The 20998-nt window shown below is 43.8% G+C and overlaps 1 protein-coding gene across 1 annotated transcript in view; it reads left to right on the top strand.

Annotated features, from left to right (window-relative positions):
- The window catches only part of LYPD6 (LY6/PLAUR domain containing 6), a 28507-nt gene extending 14560 nt beyond the window's left edge, over positions 1–13947 (top strand). The window contains exons 2-6 of the mRNA XM_054278407.1: positions 7567–7723; positions 9401–9499; positions 11348–11478; positions 13140–13304; positions 13687–13947. Of these exons, the coding sequence (XP_054134382.1) occupies positions 7609–7723; positions 9401–9499; positions 11348–11478; positions 13140–13304; positions 13687–13947 (771 nt within the window). The 5' untranslated portion in view covers positions 7567–7608. The remainder of the gene's footprint in view (positions 1–7566; positions 7724–9400; positions 9500–11347; positions 11479–13139; positions 13305–13686) is intronic.
- The last annotated feature ends 7051 nt before the right edge of the window (positions 13948–20998 follow it).

Raw genomic sequence — 20998 nt, forward strand, 5'->3', positions numbered from 1 at the left:
GAAGTAAAATGCTCCAGGAGTTTACCCAGGATGACTTTGGACTCAGGAGCTGTTCCTCTGATCCTTTAAAATTACTGAGGATCCTCCTGCTCCCAAGGTTGTCACAATTTTCTTGACTTAGTAAAAATTAAACCTTAAAACTTCATCCCATTCTATTTAAAATGCTACAAGCTGAAACATGGACTAGAAAAGTGTTTTCTTGATGGGGCTCATGTCTTGGTTGCAGCTTAGATGATTTTCCAGCTCTTGTCATAAAAAATGGAGTACATTCTCCTGGTTTTTATTTTTTTATTTCCCTTGTTTCTTTGGCATTGTTTTGGCTGCATTTTATTTGCTCACACCGCAATATTCTTTCCCTTTTCCCCAGTAATGGAGATGCTCTTGCTTGGGTTAAGTAGGAAAGATGGTCCAGGATGATCCCAATTGCTGTTTCCACATGGAGCAAAATTCAATTTTGTGTGTTCCCCTTCCTCCTTTTGCCATGAGAGTTTCCTGAGGAGGAGGAAGGCAACGTGTGATCCACAGAAATATCATCCCTGCCTTGGGAAGAGGAGCCCTTTCAGCTGCCCCACTGAACTCAAATATTTATTTAGTGAATAATTTAGCTGCTCCCCTCTCCTTGACTGCTGGAACTCAGCTACTGGGGGTTTTTGCTTCTTATTAGCAGGAAAATCCCAGGATTTCAGTGCTCACGCATGGTTTCCTTATCCTGTCTGCGTGGAGCCGGGCTGTCTGGGGGTTCTCCATGCTCTGAGGTCAGCCTGTGTGCTGAGGGGCTTCCAAAATTCCCAAAGTGAGCAAAATCCTGATCCCCCACATCCCTCCGGGCTTTCTGCCCTTTTTGCCTCATGCAAAAACTGGGAATAGGTCTTGAAATGATTTGTTGGATCATCCATTCCCTTTTCCTGCTGATTCAGAGATGTTCATGGTCATGTGTTTGAATATTCCACGTAATTTAAAGGAAGGAAAAGTGGTGTCCCTGCACCACACTCATGGAGTAAAATGGGAATTAATTATGTCTAACTTGGAATATTTCACCTGCTCAAATTGACAATTAATTTGCAGAAATTATATTTTCTTATATCCTGGCTGAATTTTAAGTTCACTTTCCCCCCCTGTCCTGAATCCCAAATATTAAGCGTCTTAGATATTCCAGTAAAATATATTTATTCCATCCCTGTGTTTTTCTGAAGCCTAACTATCTTGAGGATGAATGGAAGTGACATTTTACCCCAAATCATTAAAAGGTGGAAGGATTTAAGTAAAGTTTCACTGGTGGGACTGAAATTATGAGTGATTCAGGATGAAAACAGAAGCCAAGTGCTGGCTGTAAAATAACCTTGGAATCACATCCTGTGAAAGATTAAATTGCATCCGAGGGAAGGCGGCGTGAGAGGGAACATATTGTCCCCCCCTTCACTTCCCCAGGTCCGGGGCTTTTAGCTCAATGAACTCCAGGCTTTGTAATTAGCAGCCAAGGCGATTAGATGGGCCACGTTCCTGGGAGTAATTAGTGCACTAATTGTGTTTGATTGTTTAATTACTCTTGCTCGCTGTAATTGAGGAGAGGCAGCGAACCCCTCTGCGAGAGCTCTGAGAGGTTCCTTGGATACAAGAGCTTTACCATGTCCCATTTTATGGGGAGGGGGATGCACATTTAACCATTCCTGGGGTGAAACTGCCAAGAAAATCCCCTAAACAGCACGTGGAAAAAAGCTGGATTTGGAGGCAATTCATAAAAATTCCAGGTTTTTTTCATAACCTTTTGACGTGTGTGGTGGGAACCAAAAGAAATAAATAGAATAGACATAAAAAGGCTGAGCAGGATAAAGGGGAAGGGGGAAAAAGGCAATTAGAGCTGGAGAAGTTGCAAATAGTCCTTAGGATTGTTGTCTGGGATCCGGCACAGCTGCCAGATGGAAAATGTTCCATTGCCATTCCGATTTGTCTTTGGACAGTGATGACACAGGCAGAGAGCTGGGCTTGGATTTGGAGGCTGGAGGGAGATGAAAACTAACCCAAATATTGTAAATTCAGTCATGAAAAGTCCAACCTGTAGCTTTGTGTGACCTGGAAGAAAGGCAGGAGGAAAATCTGCAGAGTTATTTAGGAAAGTCATATTGGGATGTGCAGGAGGGAATTCCTGGAGGGAAGACTCTGCCTCCAGGAACAGCTCTTCCAGGTTCATCAGGCTGCTCAGAGTTCCCATGGCTTCGTTTCCCACTGAGGAATGATCACCCTAGGGCAGAGGAAGGATGGCCCAGCAGAACAGAAACAGCCTCGGTGGCTTCTCACAGATGGCACTGCCTGTCCATGCTGTGATTGCTGCTTTAGGCCTCAGAAAGCCTCCTGCACACTGACAGGGAACTTTTCCTGGCTTTTACTGGCTTGTTTCATTCAAGGAAGAGTTGATTTAGGGAGCTCTGAGATGGAGGCCCTTCCAAGGGGAAGGATAAGAGGAAATGTCAGGATGAAATTAGTTGGAACCTTGTAGGAACTTGGAGGTGTGGCCCAGACAGCAAGGAGGAGATGAGGAGGAAGGTTGGGATGAGCTGTCAGCAGGATCATCAACCTCCTCCTGTGAGGGACAATCATCAGCCTCCCACCAACCAGGCAATTTCCCACTGCCCTGGAAATCCAGGGAGAGCAGGGAAATGCTCCATCTCCCCCTGGAGCAAGGTGGAGGGCCCTGAACACCACAACCTGTGCCATGCTTGTGTGAGGAGAACCACAGAAATACCCGTGAGTCAGGAATTCCTTCCTGCCTGGCTTTGGCTGAGTGTATGGTGTCTGACTCCCTTTTTTTATCCTTCCTGGAATGGTTTTTTTACTGCAAACTTGCAGCAGGCCCAGCTCGGGGGTTGGCCATGGTCAGCCAGCTGAGCCTGAGGAGGGCAGAAGGGACAAAGCCATCCTTTAAAATAACTGTCCCCTCCATCAACACTTCTCCCCTAAACCCAGAGCCCTGATATCCGGCCTCCTCTCCGGGGAGGGTTGGGACCTTCCATTGTCCCCAGCGCCGGTGCCAGCGAGGCCGAGATGTCCCCTCCCTAATGAGAGCTGACAAGTGGGCAACTGGGCTGCTGCTCAGGGCCTCCCATGGCTCATTTGCACCGTGGTGGGGCAAAGGCCAGGCTGGAATAATCCAAAATGGGAGCTGTAGGAAAGGCATTTTGTGCTGTTCTTGTGAGCCAGCAAGGCCTCCTGAAGATAAAGGAAAGCCCCATATCTCTGCTGAGGAAGACACCAAGGTTGTCACCATTGTGAGAGGTGATGAAGGAGAGAAAGTTAAAGATATGGACTCCAGCTGGCTCCAGAATGGCATGGCTCCTTGGTCACCCACTGAGAACTTTGTTCCTCTCTAACCAATGGGCAGTGAATGTGTCTGTTAAGTAAATGTAAATATCTTGAAAAACTATAAAAGCAACACGTTGCTGTAACAAATCCCTCTCTCTTGCACCCTTCTGATGGAGTCTTGGTGCTTTGCACTGTGTCACACTCAGGGAATGGCCTTCCCACCTCTGAGGTGCTGCTGGAGCAGGGCAGAGGGAGTTGACAGGGATGGGATTTCTGTGTCAGCACCCAGGCCCTCTCACACACTGATTGCATGATCCAAATGATCCAAACCCAAATGTGGGACTTGTTCTTGGATTCTCTGCTGCTCACAGTGACCCCCAGATGTGTCAGAAATTCTCTTTTCCCAGCCCGGTGCTCGAAGAAGGAGTCAGAGCTCTTCAGTTCTCGCTCTCAAGGTTATTTATTGTTCCTTATCTATAAAATTCTTTCTCTTGTCCAGTTGAAGTCTGTTCAGCAAGACAGCCCAAGGCACTCTGCCTGCCCCAGGGATGGTGTCATCATTTTATACTAAAAACTACGTGTGCAATATTTACAATTACTGCCCAATGCGCATCACCTGTGTTAGACAGTGAGCTTCTGCTCTAAACCAATCCCAAAGTGCCACCATCACAGCAGGAGATGGAGGCCAAGAAGAAGAAGGAGAAAGGCTGGACACGCCCAGATTCCTCCATCTTGCCCCCTGAACCCCCATTCTAAAAACCCCAAAATCCATGTGAGGAGCCGAGGGAATTCTGAGGGAAAAACTATCTGCCCATGCCTCATATCTGCTCTACCAGCAGAGGTTTAGCCCTGGAATAGGTGGTACACCACCAATAATTCTTGAAAATAAAATTTTTGTACAAAATTTGGCTGTTTTGGCTGAAAGTCCTGAATAAAAGGGGCTTGGGAGTGAATGAAAAACCCTTTACGCCCTTGGTGAAGTTTCTCAGGGCTTATAGCATTCCTAAAGAGAATCCATTGCAGAAAATTAGAATTTTGTAGGATTTTGGGAACCAAACCAAATTTTTACAGGTTTTAAGACCGTGTATTCATATTTATATATCTATATTTGTACAGATACCTTTCTTACATTTTATTTTTATGTGTGAGTGTAACACTAGAGAAAATGAGTGTGCTGAACATTGAATTAATATATAATTAATTGAATAGTTAATATATAATTATTGGCTATTGAATTCTTAAGTATTTAATATTACTTTAATGCTAAATATTTTTTGCCACTCCACTCTCTGTGAAATATCATCATTACCTTAAATGTCACCAAATATTTGCCCCCCATGAAACACAGAACTATGTGTACGCCATCTGTTCATACTCAAAATATTCATGGAATATTAAATATTTAGGTTTTTGGCACTGGGTATTTCCATGTTTGTAGAAATTCCTGGTTTTACCCAACCTGTGTGTGTATGGAATGAGCAGGTGGAATATGGTCATGGTGACAGTAATGGCGGCAGCTTCTTGCCACATGAGGACTTCCCTAAATTACATGGTTTGAAATTTTGGCCCTGCTTGCCTTGCTCTGGACAATTTTCTGTCCCAGAGGATGTTAAAATTGCAATTCTTTGCCTGTGATTAAACCTGTTTCAAACAGAAAACGGAGGTGGGGCAGTGAATTCTCTCTGTTCATTTACGGTTTCTTGCCACTCATTAGGAGCTGGCAATTAAGGCCCTTGCAATTAGCAGAGGAAGGATGTGGATGTTTTTAGGGAGCAGCTGGAGGCTTTCTGACACCAGCCACTTTTCCAAACTGATGGCTGAGTGCTGCCACAGAGGATTTGGAGAGGGGCTGGGTGAGCAGTTGGTCCCACAAAAGGGACACTGGGAAAAAGCAACGTCCCCAACTGCAAGGCTTTGATCAGTTCTGCAAAAACAAAAGAGTTTTGTGCTTCGGATGAGCAAACCCAACAAATTCCTGTCTCTCTGGGAGGAATTCCTGCCGTTATTTCAACCTTGCTGTGCTTTAGCTTAAAATATCACTATAAAGTTTGCATGTGATGATATTGGAAGTCTTTTCCAACCTTGATTCCATGACTGTCTGTCCTTTGTGTTGATAATTTGTTAATTATTGATGAGAGTTGGAGTTGACCTGTGATGAGCTCCTCTTTTTGGGATGTGAATCTTCATTTTTTGGTGCTGTAGCTCAGGATCAAATCCTCATTTTTTGCTCCTGATGGTCTCACTGCAAACTGCTGATGTCTTAAAATGAAGAGTGAGGCTTGTGAAACCTTCCTGGTGTTGTTTGGGATAAAAAAAAAACAGTCCCAAATTCCAAATTCTGCCTCCAGATCCTACATGCACCCATTTCTTTCATCTTCCACGTGGTTGGGAGAGGTTTGTTTTATTTCCTGTCTGCTTCTAATCAGGATTTCATTCTCCCCTGGCTGTGAGGGATCAATGGAGTAAATCCAAAATTCCCTCTTCATAAGGTTAAAGCACCAGGCTGTGTGTTATCTTTTTTCCTCATATTATTTATGGATTTCATATTATTTATGTGTTTTAATAAAAAAACTGTTTGTAGACAACAGCAGGGACAATGACAACCTTTGTGCTGCTGGTCCTGGGTGGATTTCTGCTGCGGGACAAACATTTGGAGGTGACATGCCCAACCCCATCATATCTTTCCTGAAAAAAAAAAATCAACAAAAAATAAAATTTATTACATAATAACCACCACATATTCAGAGCTGCTCAGCAATTATCTGGGTGTTGCAGATCTTTTGGTTGATCAGGATGGAAAAACTCATCCCAGCTCTGTGTGTTCTGGATGGATTCCAAAGGAAACCATCGGCTCCAGCCGGGCTCAGCAGCCGCATCCTTTCAGGATTTTCCTGTCATGTTTGATTTTTGAGGCACTTTCATAATTTTTTGAGGGTATCTAATAATCTGAGCTGTATATTTAATGATTTTTTAGCCTTGTCTGCCCCTGGGTGGCTCCCCACAGCCTGGGATTGGGATGGTCTCAGCCATGGTACCACAGTGGGTGTTGGGTTCTGCTTTAATTAGTTCCCTTCAGTCAGGGACTTGGGAAGAATGCACCGAATTATTTATTAATGGCATAATAAAGGGAATAAACCCCTTTGGAGCATGGACGAGGAAAATCCAATGATGACTTTGTAGATCTGAGATGGAGGCTTTTCCAAGAGAAAATGCCAAGATATAATCAGTAGGAGCCTCACAGGATCATGGAGATGTGGCCCAGCCAGTGAGAAGTCAGGAGGAAGGTGGAGATGAGGTGTCCTGTGGGACCAGCCAGCTTCCCCCTTGCACTGCAAGGAATCCAGGGAGATCCTTTCTCCACCTTTTCCACCAACCTAAATGTGCTGTGTGGGACGCGGTTTTACAAATCAGAACCAACACACTGACACTGACAGGAAAATCTGGAGAAATTTGGATCCAAAGAGAAAAAACATTGCTGTTTCCTCCTGAAAAGCAGCGTGGAATCAGATTAACGGGGTCATTTTGACTCCATAGTATCCATTCCTTTTAATTCCATATTATCCATTCAACTCCATATTATCTATTCCCTTTAACTCCATATTATCCATTCCCTTTAACTCCATATTTTCAATTCCTTTTAACTCTATATTATCCATTCCTTTTAACTCCATATTCCCCATTCCTTTCAGCCACACCGTATCCTCATAGATTTAAGTGTTTCACCTGTGAAAAGGCCTCAGATAATTATGATTTTGGTGTTTATTGATGCCAAATTAACCAGAGGAGTTGGAGGCTCCGGGGTTGGGTTATGGGGAGAAGGTGGTGGCCAAGTCTTTCTGCTTTTTCTCTGCTCATCCCTGCTCCAGCCAGAAAAGAGGGATTGGCCATGGGAATGGCTGCCCAGGGAGGTGCTGGAGTCACCATCCCTGGAGGTTTGGAAGGACAGCCTGGATGTGGCCCTCAGTGCCGTGGTTCAATATTTGGCTTCTGAGGAGATTGCAGCACCTTGAGCAGGGATTGAAACTGCCCCAGAAGTGCTGCCAGGCGAGCAATTAAGGAATTAGGCCTGGTTTGGTGAGATAAATTAGGACAGAGGCTGCTGTTGAGAGCTGGAGGTTCAGCAGAGTGGTTTTGTTCCCTCTGGGGCTGTGGAACAGGAGCAGCTCTTTGCCTCCGTGGGACAAGGGGGTGTTGGGCACGGGTTGGACCCAATGATCTCAGAGGTGCTTTCCAGCCTGGATAACTCTGGCATTCTGTGACTCTGCCCAGGTGGGGATCTCGGCCGCCGCATGAGCAGGTGCTGGCCGGGCCATGGCCTGGCCACCAAGGCTGCTCCTGCTCCTGCTGCTCCTGCTGCCCGGCCGCGCTCCGGCCGCGCGGAGCCGCGACTTCACCGCCAAGGACATCGTCTACCTCCACCCCTCCAGTAAGTCACCTCCCCCTGACACCCTAAATTGTTGTGAGGGTCCCCAGGACGAGGTGAGAGATGGGAATTGACCCCAAGTTCTCAGAAGGCTGATTTATTATATTATTATGTTATATTATACTGAAAGAAGTTGTATACTAGAACTATACTAAAGGAAGAGAAAGGAGACATCAGAAGGTGTCACAGACACGTTTTATAAAAAATCCTTTCCTTAGGGTCTTTTCTCCGGAGAATCTGAGAGGCTTCAGAAACGAAATGTAAACAATGGTTATCTGCTGCTGTGGAATGCAACAGGTGCATCTGTGATTGGTCTCACGTGTTTGTTTTTAATTAATGGCCAATCACAGTCCAGCTGGCTCAGACTCTCAGGTCAGTCACAAGATTTTATTATCATTCTTTCTGTTCCTTGCTAGCTTTGATGAAGCCCTTCCTTCTATTCTTTTATATAGTTTTAATATATCATTTTCTTTTAATATAATATATATCATAAAATAATAAATCAGCCCTCTGAAACATGGAGTCAAGATTCTTGTCTCTTCCCTTGTCAGGACTGCCTGCAAATTCCCCATTTGGTGAGCCCCAAGTGAGGAACATTGCCACAAGAAGGCTCAATGAGAATGAATAATAAAAACCCATGACAGACTCAGAGTCCGACACAGCTGTCTGTGATTGGATGTTGAATTAAAACAATTCACCTGCTGGGTAAACAATTCTCCAAATCACATTCCAGAGGAGCACAACGTGGAGAAGCTGAGGCTTCTCATCCTGCCAGGGGAGGAGGTGATGAGGAGGAGGGTGAAGATGTGGCCCTTGGGGCTGTCGAGGTTCAAAGTGCTGATAAATGTGACCCGTTCACCATTTGGCTTCTGAGGAGGTGGCAGCACCTTGAGCAGGGATTGAAACTGCCCCAGAAGTGCTGCCAGGAGAGCAATTAAGGAATTAGGCCTGGTTTGGTGAGATAAATTAGGACAGAGGCTGCTGTTGAGAGCTGGAGGTTCAGCACAGTGGTTTTGTTCCCTGTGGGGCCGTGGAACAGGAGCAGCTCTTTGCCTCGGTGGGACAATTCCCAGAGTGTTTCAATCCACCTGATATTTTGTTATCAGCACTGATAAAGCCGCAGTGCTGGATGTGAGCTCTGATTCCTGGGGAATGAGCCCTCCCAGCTCCCATTAGCTCCCTTTGAAGTCAGCACTGGGCACTTTGGCTGGGTAAACACAGCTGGAACGAGTCCACAGCGACCTAAATGTGCTGTGGGGGTCGGGGTTTTACAAATCAGGACCAACCCGCTGACACTGGCATGAAAATCTGGAGTAATTCAGATTTAAGGAGAAAAAATATTGCTGTTTTCTCCCAAAAAGCAGCATAGAACCAGATTAACGGGGTCATTTTAACTCCATTATCATTCCTATGAATTCAACATTTTCCACTCCTTTCAGCCACACCATATCCTCATGGATTTAAGTGTTTCTCCCGAAAAGCAGTGTAGAGCCAGATTAGTGGGGTCATTTTAACTCCATTTTCCATTCTTATTAACTCCATATTTTGCATTCTTTTCAGCCACGCCGTATCCTCATGGATTTAAGTCTTTCTCCCAAAAAGCAGTGTAGAACCAGATTAATGGGGTCATTTTAACTTCATTATCATTCCTATTAATTCCATATTTTCCATTCCTTTCAGCCACGCCATATCCTCATGGATTTAAGTGTTTCACCTGCGAAAAGGCCTCGGATAATTACGAGTGCAACCGCTGGGCTCCGGATGTTTACTGCCCCCGAGGTAACCAGCCCCATCCCAACCCAACGGAGCCCCCTTATTCCCAGAAATGTGGAATATGGCATTCTGGGGTTCACCCTTAAGCTTTTCTGTCTCCATGCAGTGGATGAGGTTGAGCACTTGGAGCTATTCCCTGTTTTCCTCTGGCTCAGCTGGAGGATTCAATCAGGCTGGTGTTGCTTTCCCAAAATTCCAGACTGGTTTGGATGGGAAGGGACCTTAAAGCTCATCCCATTCCATGGGCAAGGACACCTTCCACGATCCCAGGGTGCTTCGGGCATCCAACCTGGCCTTGCACGCTTCCAAGGCCTTGGACTCTTCCAATCCAGCATTTCCTTCCTATTTCTCCTGCTGGTTGAATCTCAGGAATCCGGGAGCTTCCCTGAGAATTCCATCCCAATCCCTCCCACCCTCACAGGGAAGGATTTTTTAAAGAGTTTTATTGTTTTTAAGAGTTTTATTTCTCTTACTGGTGAATACAGGACCAGTTTCTGGCTGTGTTCACCTCCCTCTCCTATGGCACAAATCCACATTCAGGGCAGCCACAGCTGGAATTTTGGTATTTTATTTGATCCCATAAATCCCCTTGGAGTCTGAAATTGGGAACAGCTCAGAAAAACCCTTTAATAAAATACTCAAATATCGGATCTGAGCTGCCCAGATCCTCCCTTCCTTCAGTTCTCTTCTGAGGCAAAGAGAAACAAAAACATCACAGAACATCGAGATTATCCACAGCTCCAGTGAATCCCATTTAGCTGGGCTGTTTTGGGATTTTGCCTTTGGGAAATGTTTATTTTGGAAGGAGATGACCCTGCTGTGTTTGCAGCCTATGTCAGGCCCGTTATCAGCCCAGAATTTGCTTCCTTTGAGCTCAAATCAGCAGCAATAAAACCCCCAGGCTGGCTGGCATGGCACCAGCCCAACATTCCCAGATAAATCCTTGTTTGGACAGGAGAAAGGGGCAATAGGGAACTGGGCATGTAAATATTTCTATGTTTTTTTTGGGGACAAGGTGCTGCTTCAGACAGCACACGATATACAATAAATACATCAAAAATTGGTATTTTTTTAAAGATCCCATGATTGGAAAAAAAATCCAGCATTTCTTTCCTATTTCTCCTGCTGGTGGACTCTCAGAGAAAGGGAATTAGGCAGATAAATATTTCTCATGCTTTTTAGAGACAAGGTGCTGCTTCAGCCAGCCGTATTGATATACAATAAATACATTAAAAATGGTATTTTTGAAAAAATTCCCTGATTTGATAAAAATCCAGGTCTTCTTTTCTATTTCTCCTGCTGGTGGAATCTCAGAGAAAGGGAATTGGGCAGATAAAGATTGTCCCATGTTTTTTAGGGACAAGGTACTGCTTCAGCCAGAACATGATCTACAATAAATACATCCAAAATCGGTATTTTTTTAAAGGTCCCATGACTGGATAAAAATCCAGCATTTCTTTCCTATTTTGCCTGCTGGTGGACTCTTAGGGAAAAGGAATTAGGCAGATAAATATTTCTCATTTTTTAGGGACAAGGTGCTGCTTCAGCCAGCACATGATATACAATAAATACATTAAAAGTGGTATTTTTGAAAAAATGCCCTGATTTGATAAAAAGATAAGATTTCTTTCCTACTTTTCCTGCTGGAGGACTCTCAGGGAATGGGAATTAGGCAGGTAAATATTTCTCATGTTTTTAGGGACAAGGTACTGATTCAGCCAGCACATGATCTACAAGAAATACACCCAAAATTGGTATTTTTGAAGAAATCCTTTATTTTATAAAAATATAAGATTTGTTTCCTATTTCTCCTGCTGGAATCGGGCAGCTAAAGACTTTTCCATGTTTTTTTAGGGACAAGGTACTGCTTCAGCCAGCACATGATGAGGGCCAGCGGGGAGAGCGTGTCTGTCACCAAGCGCTGCGTGGCCCTGGAGGAGTGTCTGAGCACGGGCTGCACCTACATCAGGCACGAGGAGTACAAGGTGGGAGAAACAGAGAAAAATTATAGAATTAGGGGTTGTTTTGTAAATATAGTATGTGCAGATATAGAGAAAATTGAAAAAAAAATATAATGTAATATAATGTAATAAAATATTTATGACACTATTATATGCTACATATTATATATAGTAGATATTCCAAATATTATTATTATATAACGTTCAGTGATATATTTTAATTTTCTATGTATATAATATAATATAATATAATATAATATAATATAATACAATATATATGATAATATATAATATATAATATATAATATATAATATATAATATATAATATATAATATATAATATATAATAGTGTTATGTATAATATATACTGTATGTAATATATGTACAATGTCTATATAATGTATAAATTATACATATTCTATATCTAATATATACCATATATTGTAATATTTTAGATATAATGTAATCTATAATAATATACAGTATGTATTTGATATATTAGCAGGTAATATATAATGTGTGCTATATATATAATGTAATGTATATTATATATTCCTAATAGAGACAATATTTTAGATATAATATAATAGCAAATATAGAAATATAGGATAATATATAAGACAAAATATAATATAAAATATATATGAAATATATAATAATGCTATCTAAAATATATAATAGATAGAAATATTATATAAAAGATATAGTATATAAAATACAATAGATATAGTATAGTATGCAATTTATATTGTACATTATATATAATATACAATATATTTCACATATATACAAAATATTGTGAATACAATATGTAACAATATATAATAGTATACAATACATGATATATAGTATATAATGTACATGGTACAATATATGCAATATATGCAATATATTCTCTCTATATTGTAAATATATTTATACATATAATAAATTTATATGTAATATATAAAACGAATTATCTATATATTGAAGTACATATACAATATACTATATAATACCCTTATATATCCTTAATATATCAATATAAATATCAATATATCAATCAATACGGCCTATTAGATGTAATATAAAAAAATATACAACTATATTTAATAACACATAATATATTTCATATGTTACCTTATATAATATCATGTTATATTTTAATATTATATATAATATCTACTATATACAATATGTTCAGTGTATATATAATACTTAAATTATATGTATATAGTATATAATTGATTTTGTATATTATATATTATATGTATTATATGATATGTATATTATGCATATATACTTATATATAATATTTATTCATAATATATATAATATTATTGATAGAAATTATAATTTATGGAGTAATTGGAGTGTGCCAGAAGTCTGGCTGGGTCAGTGGGTAAACTCAGCATCGGCTGAAATCGAATTTCCCTTGGAAATTATTAAAAAGGGAGGGGGAAAAGGGAAAGAAAAAGAAGAGAGAAAATCATGTTCTCTCAATAGACGGATTTTTTTAAAAGTGGCAGGAGAGGGAAAAAGAGAAGGAAAAATCTCAGGGAGCTCCTTTGCTAATGTACCGTTATTTTCCCTTCGTTTTCCTCCCCGGAATCCCTCATTCCCTGTTTTCCCTGGAATTCCCCATTCCCTGCTTTTCCCTCTGGAATCCCTCATTCCCTGTCCGTCCGTCTGTCTGTCCGTGCAGGTGTGCACGTCGTGCTGCGAGGGCAGCATCTGTAACCTGCCGCTGCCGCGGAACGCCTCGGACGCCGTGTTCGCCACGCTGTCCCCGCTCAGCGCCACCGCGGGCCCGGCCCCGCTCGGCCCCGCCGCGCTCGGGCTGGCGCTGCTGGCACAGCGCTGGCTCACGGCCGCGGGACACTGACCGCGACAGCGACCGCGACAGGGACAGAGACAGCCACAGGGACCGCGACAGCGACAGGGACCCGACAGTGACAGGGACAGAGACAGCCACAGGGACCTGACAGTGACAGAGACAGCCACAGGGACCGCGACAGCGACAGGGACCCGACAGTGACAGGGGCCGAGACAGCCACAGGGACCTGACAGTGACAGAGACAGCCACAGGGACCGCGACAGCGACAGGGACCCGACAGTGACAGAGACAGCCACAGGGACCGCGACAGCGACAGGGACCCGACAGTGACAGGGACCGAGACAGCCACAGGGACCTGACAGTGACAGCGACAGGGACAGAGACCGGGCAGTGACGGCGACAGGGACTGCGACAGGACAGCGACAGAGACAACGAGAGCTTCAGCGACAGAGACCGGACAGTGACCACGACAGGGGCAGAGACCGCGACAGTGACCACGACAAGGACAGCGAGAGTGACAGAGACAGCGACAGAGACCGGACAGCGAGAGAGACGGCAGCAGCAAAAGGACAGCGACAGGGATCGGGACAGGGACCGCGACAGTGACAGAGACAGAGACCAGACAGTGACAGCGACAGGGACAGAGACAGCGAGAGCGACGGGACAGTGGCGGTGATAGGGACGGTAACAACGACAGCGACAGGACAGTGACGATGACAACCACAGTGACAACGACAGTGACACAGACGGTGAAGGACAGAGACAGTGACAATGACAGTGACAGAGACTGCGACAGGATAGGGACGGTAACAATGACAACGACAGCGACAGAGACCGGACAGTGACCGCGACAGTGACAGAGACAGCGACCGCGACAGGAAGGGGATGGTGTTAGGGATGGTAACAATGACAACGACAGGACAGTGATGGGGACAACGACAGTGACAGAGACCGCGACAGGACAGGGACGGTGATAGGGACGGTAACAATGACAACGACAGGACGGTGACGGTGACAACGACAGGACAAGGAGGGGACAGCGATGGTGACAACGACAGTGCCAAGGACAGGACAGGGACAGGACGGTGACAAGACGGGGTAGGGATGGTGACCGGACAGCGACAGCGCCACGCTGGCCCAGCGGAGCCAGCCCTGCACTCCCGCCCGGTTCTGGCTGGTCCCGGGTTTGGGACCGCGCTTAGGAGCGGAATTCCCGCTCTGTCCCCGCTCGCTGCAGGAACTCTGGGGACAATCCCGGGACCATTCTGGAAACACCTCTGAGCCTGGAAAGGCACCAAGCCCGGCCTAACCTGGGCAAAGCCCGGCCTAACTCGGGTAAAGCCCGGCTTATCCCGGCCAAGGACCGGCACTGAAGCGTTCCCGTGTCCGTGCTCCCCTCGGGAACAGCCCGCTGGCACTCCCAGCTCATTAACCCCCGGCTCATTAACACGCCGTAATTAACACAGGACGGGGCTGCAGCGTTCCCGCAGCTCCGGCTCCTCTGGGATGGGCAGCGAGGAAGCAAAGGAGGAGATGCCATCACCCGGAAAACAGCTGGAATTCCTGAATTCTGCCAGAGAAATCCCTAAAAATCCTCATTTCCAGGGGAAAACTACAGGAATTCCCAAATTCAACCAGAGAAATCCCTAAAAATCCTCATTTCCAGGGAAAAACTACTGGAATTCCCAAACTCCACCAGATAAATCCCTACAAATTTGTGTTTCCAGGGGAAAACTGCTGGAATTCCTAAATTCCACCAGAGAAGTCCCTAAAAGTCCTCATTCCCAGCAGAAAACCATGGAATTCCTAAATTCAACCACAGAAATCCCCAAAAATCCACATTTCCAGCAGAAAACAGCTGCAATTCCCAAATTCAACAAGAGAAATCCCTAAAATCCCCATTTCCATTGGAAAATAGCTGGAATTCCCAAACTCCAGCAGAAAAATCCCTAAAAAATTCTAATTTCCAGCGGAAAACTGCTGTAATTTCCAACCCCCATCAGAAAAAATCCCTAAAAATCCTCATTTCCAGCAGGAAACAGCTGGAATTCCCAAACTCCAGCAGAGAAATCCCTACAAGTCCACATTTCCAGCAGAAAACTACCGGAATTCCTAAATTGAACCAGAGAAATCCCTAAAAATCCTCTTTTCCAGCAGGAAATCGCAGGATTTTCACCACAGAAATCCCTAAAAATCTTCTTTTCCATTGGAACGCCACTGGAATTCCCAAACTCAGCCAGAAAAATTCCTAAAAAATTCGAATTTCCAGTGGAAAACCGCTGGAATTTCCAACCCCCAGCAGAGAACTCCCTAAAATTCCTCATTTCCAGCAGAGAAATGCTGGGATTCAGAAATTCAACCAGAGAAATCCCCCAAATTCCTCATTTCCATGCACACCCCTCAGCAGGAGGATGAAGAGCTGCTGCTCCCCCACTGGTTCAGGGGAATATTTCCAATATTTTCCCATTTTAACCCCAAAGCCCAGAACCTGACAGAGAGGAAATTTACCCCAAATACCTCCTGGGATTTTTATTCCATGGGATTTTTATTCCACGGGATTTTTATTCCACGAGATTTTTATTCCCATGGGATTTTTATTCCATGAGATTTTTATTCCACGGGATTTTTATTCCACGAGATTTTTATTCCCACGAGATTTTTATTCCACGGGATTTTTATTCCACGAGATTTTTATTCCACGGGATTTTTATTCCATGGGATTTTTATTCCACGGGATTTTTATTCCATGAATTCTGGGCTGTTTGGGTGACCCGTGGTGCTCGTTTTGCTGGGAAATCACGGATGCAATATTTATTTTTGGAGGTCAAGGAGGGTTTGGAAATGCTGGAAAAAAATTCCAAAATCCGCTGATCTTGCCAGGAAAAAAGGGATGGTTTGCAAGTCAGTGAGCCTGTAATATAGAAATGATCAAAAATAAATGATCAAAAATAGATATAAATATAAATATATATATTTAAAATGGTTTACATCACTTTTATAAAAGAACCAATTTTGTATTGCAAAGTCAGTAATAAAAGCAGGGTGTCATGGACTTGCTTTAAACTGTTTTTTAATTAATTTTTTTAAAAATAATCATTAATTATTCTTTCAGGAGCGAAGTTTTTCCTATTCCTGCTCCAAGGTAATGAGCTCTATCAAATTCTGGTGTTTTTAAGGCTTAAAATGCTTTTTTGGGGGGGAATTACAGGGAAATGGAGATTCCTGGAGAATCCATGTGGGATATTCTGGAAAATCAGGAATCTCCTGAATTTTGTGGCCTTGGGATTGAATTTCCAGGGAGATTTCCTGGAGGTTCAGGAGCAGTTCTTGCTCTCCATTTAATTTAATTCCAGGGGATTTCTCCAGGCAAGGAAAAGCTCAGTGTGTTTCACAGGGGATGTTATTAAAAAAAATTTATATTTTATATATAAATTATAGATGTACATCTTTATAAAAATCGACCTTCGCTGCTGTTTGTTTTCAATGATTTTAATATAAAATCAACTTTTTTTTGGTCTCCCCCCCAGCCAAACTTGCAATTTCGCTCTCCATCTCTGGTTTTAAGAGTTTTATTCTCTTTTTCTATGCAAATTCCACCTGGAGATTCCCAAAAAATTCCAAGCCCGTCCCTCCTGTGGCGTCTCCCTGGATTTTCCTTTTAAAGAAAATGAAATTAAAGTGTCTGAACCCCCTGCAGCAATTTGGGGTTCCCTGAGCTCCTGGGGGGTTCCAGACCCCCCCAATGCTGAGCTGCTCCGTATTTATTTTATAGGGACCTTGCTTTGAAATGTTGAATTGTTTTTAACAGGTGTAAATTGTTGTACATTTGTATAAATAAAAGGGTTCCATTTAAATAATTCACTGTGAGGTGTCTGATAAAATTCCAGCCGTGGAATCAGAGGGGGAACGTCAGGAAAAAAAACCCCAGGGCAGGAAAAATGGGACAAAATGATGGAAAATGTGGAATTTTACCAGAACAGAGAGGGAAACAGAACCCAGGAATTCCAAAATATAAAGGAATTGTGTCCATTACAAAAAAAATTTATCCCAAATTGTCCAAAGCAGAGAGGAAAAAACAGAATCCAGGGAGCCCAAAATTAACAGGAATTTCTCAGATCTGTGTCCTGTATAAAACAATTTATACCAAAATTTACCAATACCAATTTATACAATTTAATAAATAATAATTATTTTAATAATAAAATAATAATTTATACAATTTATACCTGGAGCTCAACAGGAGGAAAATATGGGAATGATCCATTATTTACAGGGGGAATTTAAATAAAATTCCCCGAACACAGCTCAGTTTTGGGGACTTTTTTTGGCCTTTACAGGACAAAACTTAAAGAACATAAAGTCAGAAATGAACATCCCAAGTTTAACTGGAATTACAGGAAGCCAGCTGAAGATACAACATCAAATCTTCAAGATATTTACAATTTATGTCAAGAATTCGACAATTTTTCCAAGAAAATTCCCCCAAGTGTCCAGTGAGAGCCCTGTGATGTGGATTTTGCAAACAGACACAACACACTGCAGTTCTCAACTTCTTTAATCCTCTTGAGAAGGAAAAAAAAATAGGAATAAAATCCTCGGATAACAGATTTCATGGAGGGCAGAGGGGAGGGACGGGCTCTGGAATCCCAGCACAAACCCCGGGGCAAAGGGATCAGCGCTGCCCCAGTGCAGGGGCGGCATTTGGGAACGGAGCTTTGGGAACAGCCCCAGCTCGGGGCGCAGCCAGGGCTGTGCAGGGGGACAGGGACACAGGCACCGGGGCCAGGAGCTGCTCCCAAGCCAGGAGAGCTTTGGTGGGGCTGGCTCGGGGCCTGAGGAGGGACACGAGAGCCTGGGCAGCTCTGGGACCCACGGGGGTGGGGGTGGGAAACACTGGGGAACAGCAAAGGTCCAGGTGAAATCCCTGGATCCTCACTCACATTGAGCTGGAATAAAGCCTGCAGGATTCCCACTGCAAAATGGCTCCAAAACTGCCTGGGATAACAGCAAAGATCAGGTTAAAATCCCTGGGTCCTCACCCAGACTGAGCTGGAATAAAGCCTGCAGGATTCCCACTGCAAAATGGCTCCAAACTGCCTGAGGTAACACCAAAAGTCAAGGTAAAATCCCTGGATCCTCACCCAGACTGAGCTGGAATAAAGCCTGCAGGATTCCCATTGCAAAAAGGCTCCAAAACTGCCTGGGATAACAGCAAAGGTCGGGGTGAAATCCCTGGATCCTCACTCACATTGAGCTGGAATAAAGCCTGCAGGATTCCCATTGCAAAATGGCTCCAAAACTGCCTGGGATAACAGCAAAGGTCGAGGTGAAATCCCTGGATCCTCACCCAGACTGAACTGGAATGAAGCCTGAAGGATTCCCATTGTTCCATAAAAATAGCCCCAAACTGCCTGGGATAACAGCAAAGAGCAAGGTAAAATCCCTGGATCCTCACCCAGACTGAGCTGCAACAGATTCCCGTGGAATAAATCCTGCAGGATTCCCAGAGCTCCATGAAAAAGGCTACAAAACTGCCTGGGAAAACAGCAAAGAGCAAGGTAAAATCCCTGGATCCTCACCCAGACTGAGCTGGAATAAAGCCTGAAGGATTCCCACTGCAAAAGGGTCCCAAAACTGCCTGAGGTAACACCAAAAGTCAAGGTAAAATCCCTGGGTCCTCAGCTAGGCTGAGCTGGAATAAAGCCTGCAGGATTCCCACTGTTCCATGAAAAAAGGCTCCAAAACTGTTATCCCAGCATAACACCAAAGGTCAAGGTAAAATCCCTGGATCTTCAGTCAGACCAAGCTGCTACAGATTCCCATAGAATAAATCCTGAAGGATTCCCAGTGCTCCATCAAAATGGCTCCAAACTCACTGGGATAACTGCAAAGGTCAGGTTAAAATCCCTGGATCCTCACCCAGACTGAGCTGGAAAAAAGCCTGAAGGATTCCCATTGCAAAATGGCCCCAAACTGCCTGGGATAACCCCAAAGATCAGGTTAAAATCTCTGGATCCTCACCCAGACTGAGCTGCAATAAAGCCTGAAGGATTCCCATTGCTCCATGAAAAATGGCTCCAAACTGCCTGGGATAACAGCAAAGGTCAAGGTAAAATCTCTGGATCCTCACCCACACTGAGCTGCAGCACATTGCTGTGGAACAAAGCCTGCAGGATTCCCATTTTTCCAGGAAAACAGCCCCAAAACCGCCTGGGATAACAGCAAAGAGAAAGGTAAAATCTCTGGATTCTCACCCACACTGAGCTGCAATAAAGCCTGAAGGATTCCCATTGCTCCATGAAAAACAGCCCCAAACTGCCTGGGATAACAGCAAGAATCAAGGTAAAATCCCTGGATCCTCACCCAGACCAGGCTGCTGCACATAACCATGCAATAAATCCTGCAGGATTCCCATTGCTACATAAAAATGGCTCCAAAACTGTTATCCCAGGATAACACCAAAGGTCAGGTTAAAATCCCTGAATCCTCACCCAGACTGAGCTGGAAAAAAGCCTGAAGGATTCCCATTGCAAAATGGCCCCAAACTGCCTGGGATAACAGCAAAAGTCAAGGTAAAATCCCTGGATCCTCACCCAGACTGAGCTGCTGCACATAACCATGGAACAAAGCCTGCAGGATTCCCAGAGCTCCATGAAAATGGCCCCAAACTGACTGGGATAACAGCAAGAATCAAGGTAAAATCTCTGGATCCTCACTAGACTGAGCTGGAATAAAGCCTGAAGGATTCCCATTGCTCCATAAAAATGGCTCCAAACTGCCTGGGATAACAGCAAAGAGCAAGGTAAAATCCCTGGATCCTCACCCAGACCAGGCTGCAGCACATTCCTGAAGAATAAAGCCTGAAGGATTCCCATTGCTCCATGAAACATGGCTCCAAAACTGTTATCCCAGGCAATTTGGGGCTGTTTTCCTGGAAAAATGGGAATCCTGTAGGATTTATTGCATGGTTATGTGCAGCAGCCTGGTCTGGCTGAGGATCCAGGGATTTTACCTTGATTCTTGGTGTTATCCCAGGCAGTTTGGAGCCATTTTTATGGAGAATAAAGAATTTTATGAAGAATAAAGCCTGAAGGATTCCCATTTTTCCAGGAAAACAGCCCCAAACTGCCTGGGCTGAGACCCAAATCTGCTTTATTGCTTCAGCCCAGAGCCAAAGTGCAAGGCTCTGAAATTCCAGGTGTTCCAGGAGCCTTGGCATTCCTGCCCTGCTGCTCCCCCACTCATTGATTGAGTGTTTCTGGAGCCTGGAACCTTCCTGTTGAAACATCTCTCTAATTGCAATAATTGATCCTAATTGCTCTCTGCATTTCCAAATTCCAGAGGCAAGTCTAGATTGCATCCAAGTCCAGGAAAACAATGATGAGATCCAAGCACTGCCCCATTATCTCTCTTTTTTGGTATTTAATGACCTAAGAAAGTTACAAAAGCAACTTTAAATTACATTTAGGTATATAAACTAATTAAATATATTTAGCTAATACTGAGAAAATAAATCCCAAGCACCATGAAAGATAAAAAACAATAAGAGATGAGTAATTCCAGGGTAATTAAGGACTTTTTATGGAGTCTCTGGATGAGCTGGAGAGCACTGGAAGTTGACCTCATTCTCATTTTCCAACAGCAAATGAGTGATTAGCCCAGATTTTATTAAGTTCTGCATTCTGGGAGAACAATTTTATGACTCATTCCATATTTTTTTTGCCAGT

Source organism: Melozone crissalis, unplaced genomic scaffold (genome assembly GCF_028551555.1).
Source record: "Melozone crissalis strain CALT ecotype California unplaced genomic scaffold, PUWL_Pcris_2 ptg000023l_1, whole genome shotgun sequence".
Classification (NCBI taxonomy): Eukaryota; Metazoa; Chordata; class Aves; order Passeriformes; family Passerellidae; genus Melozone; species Melozone crissalis.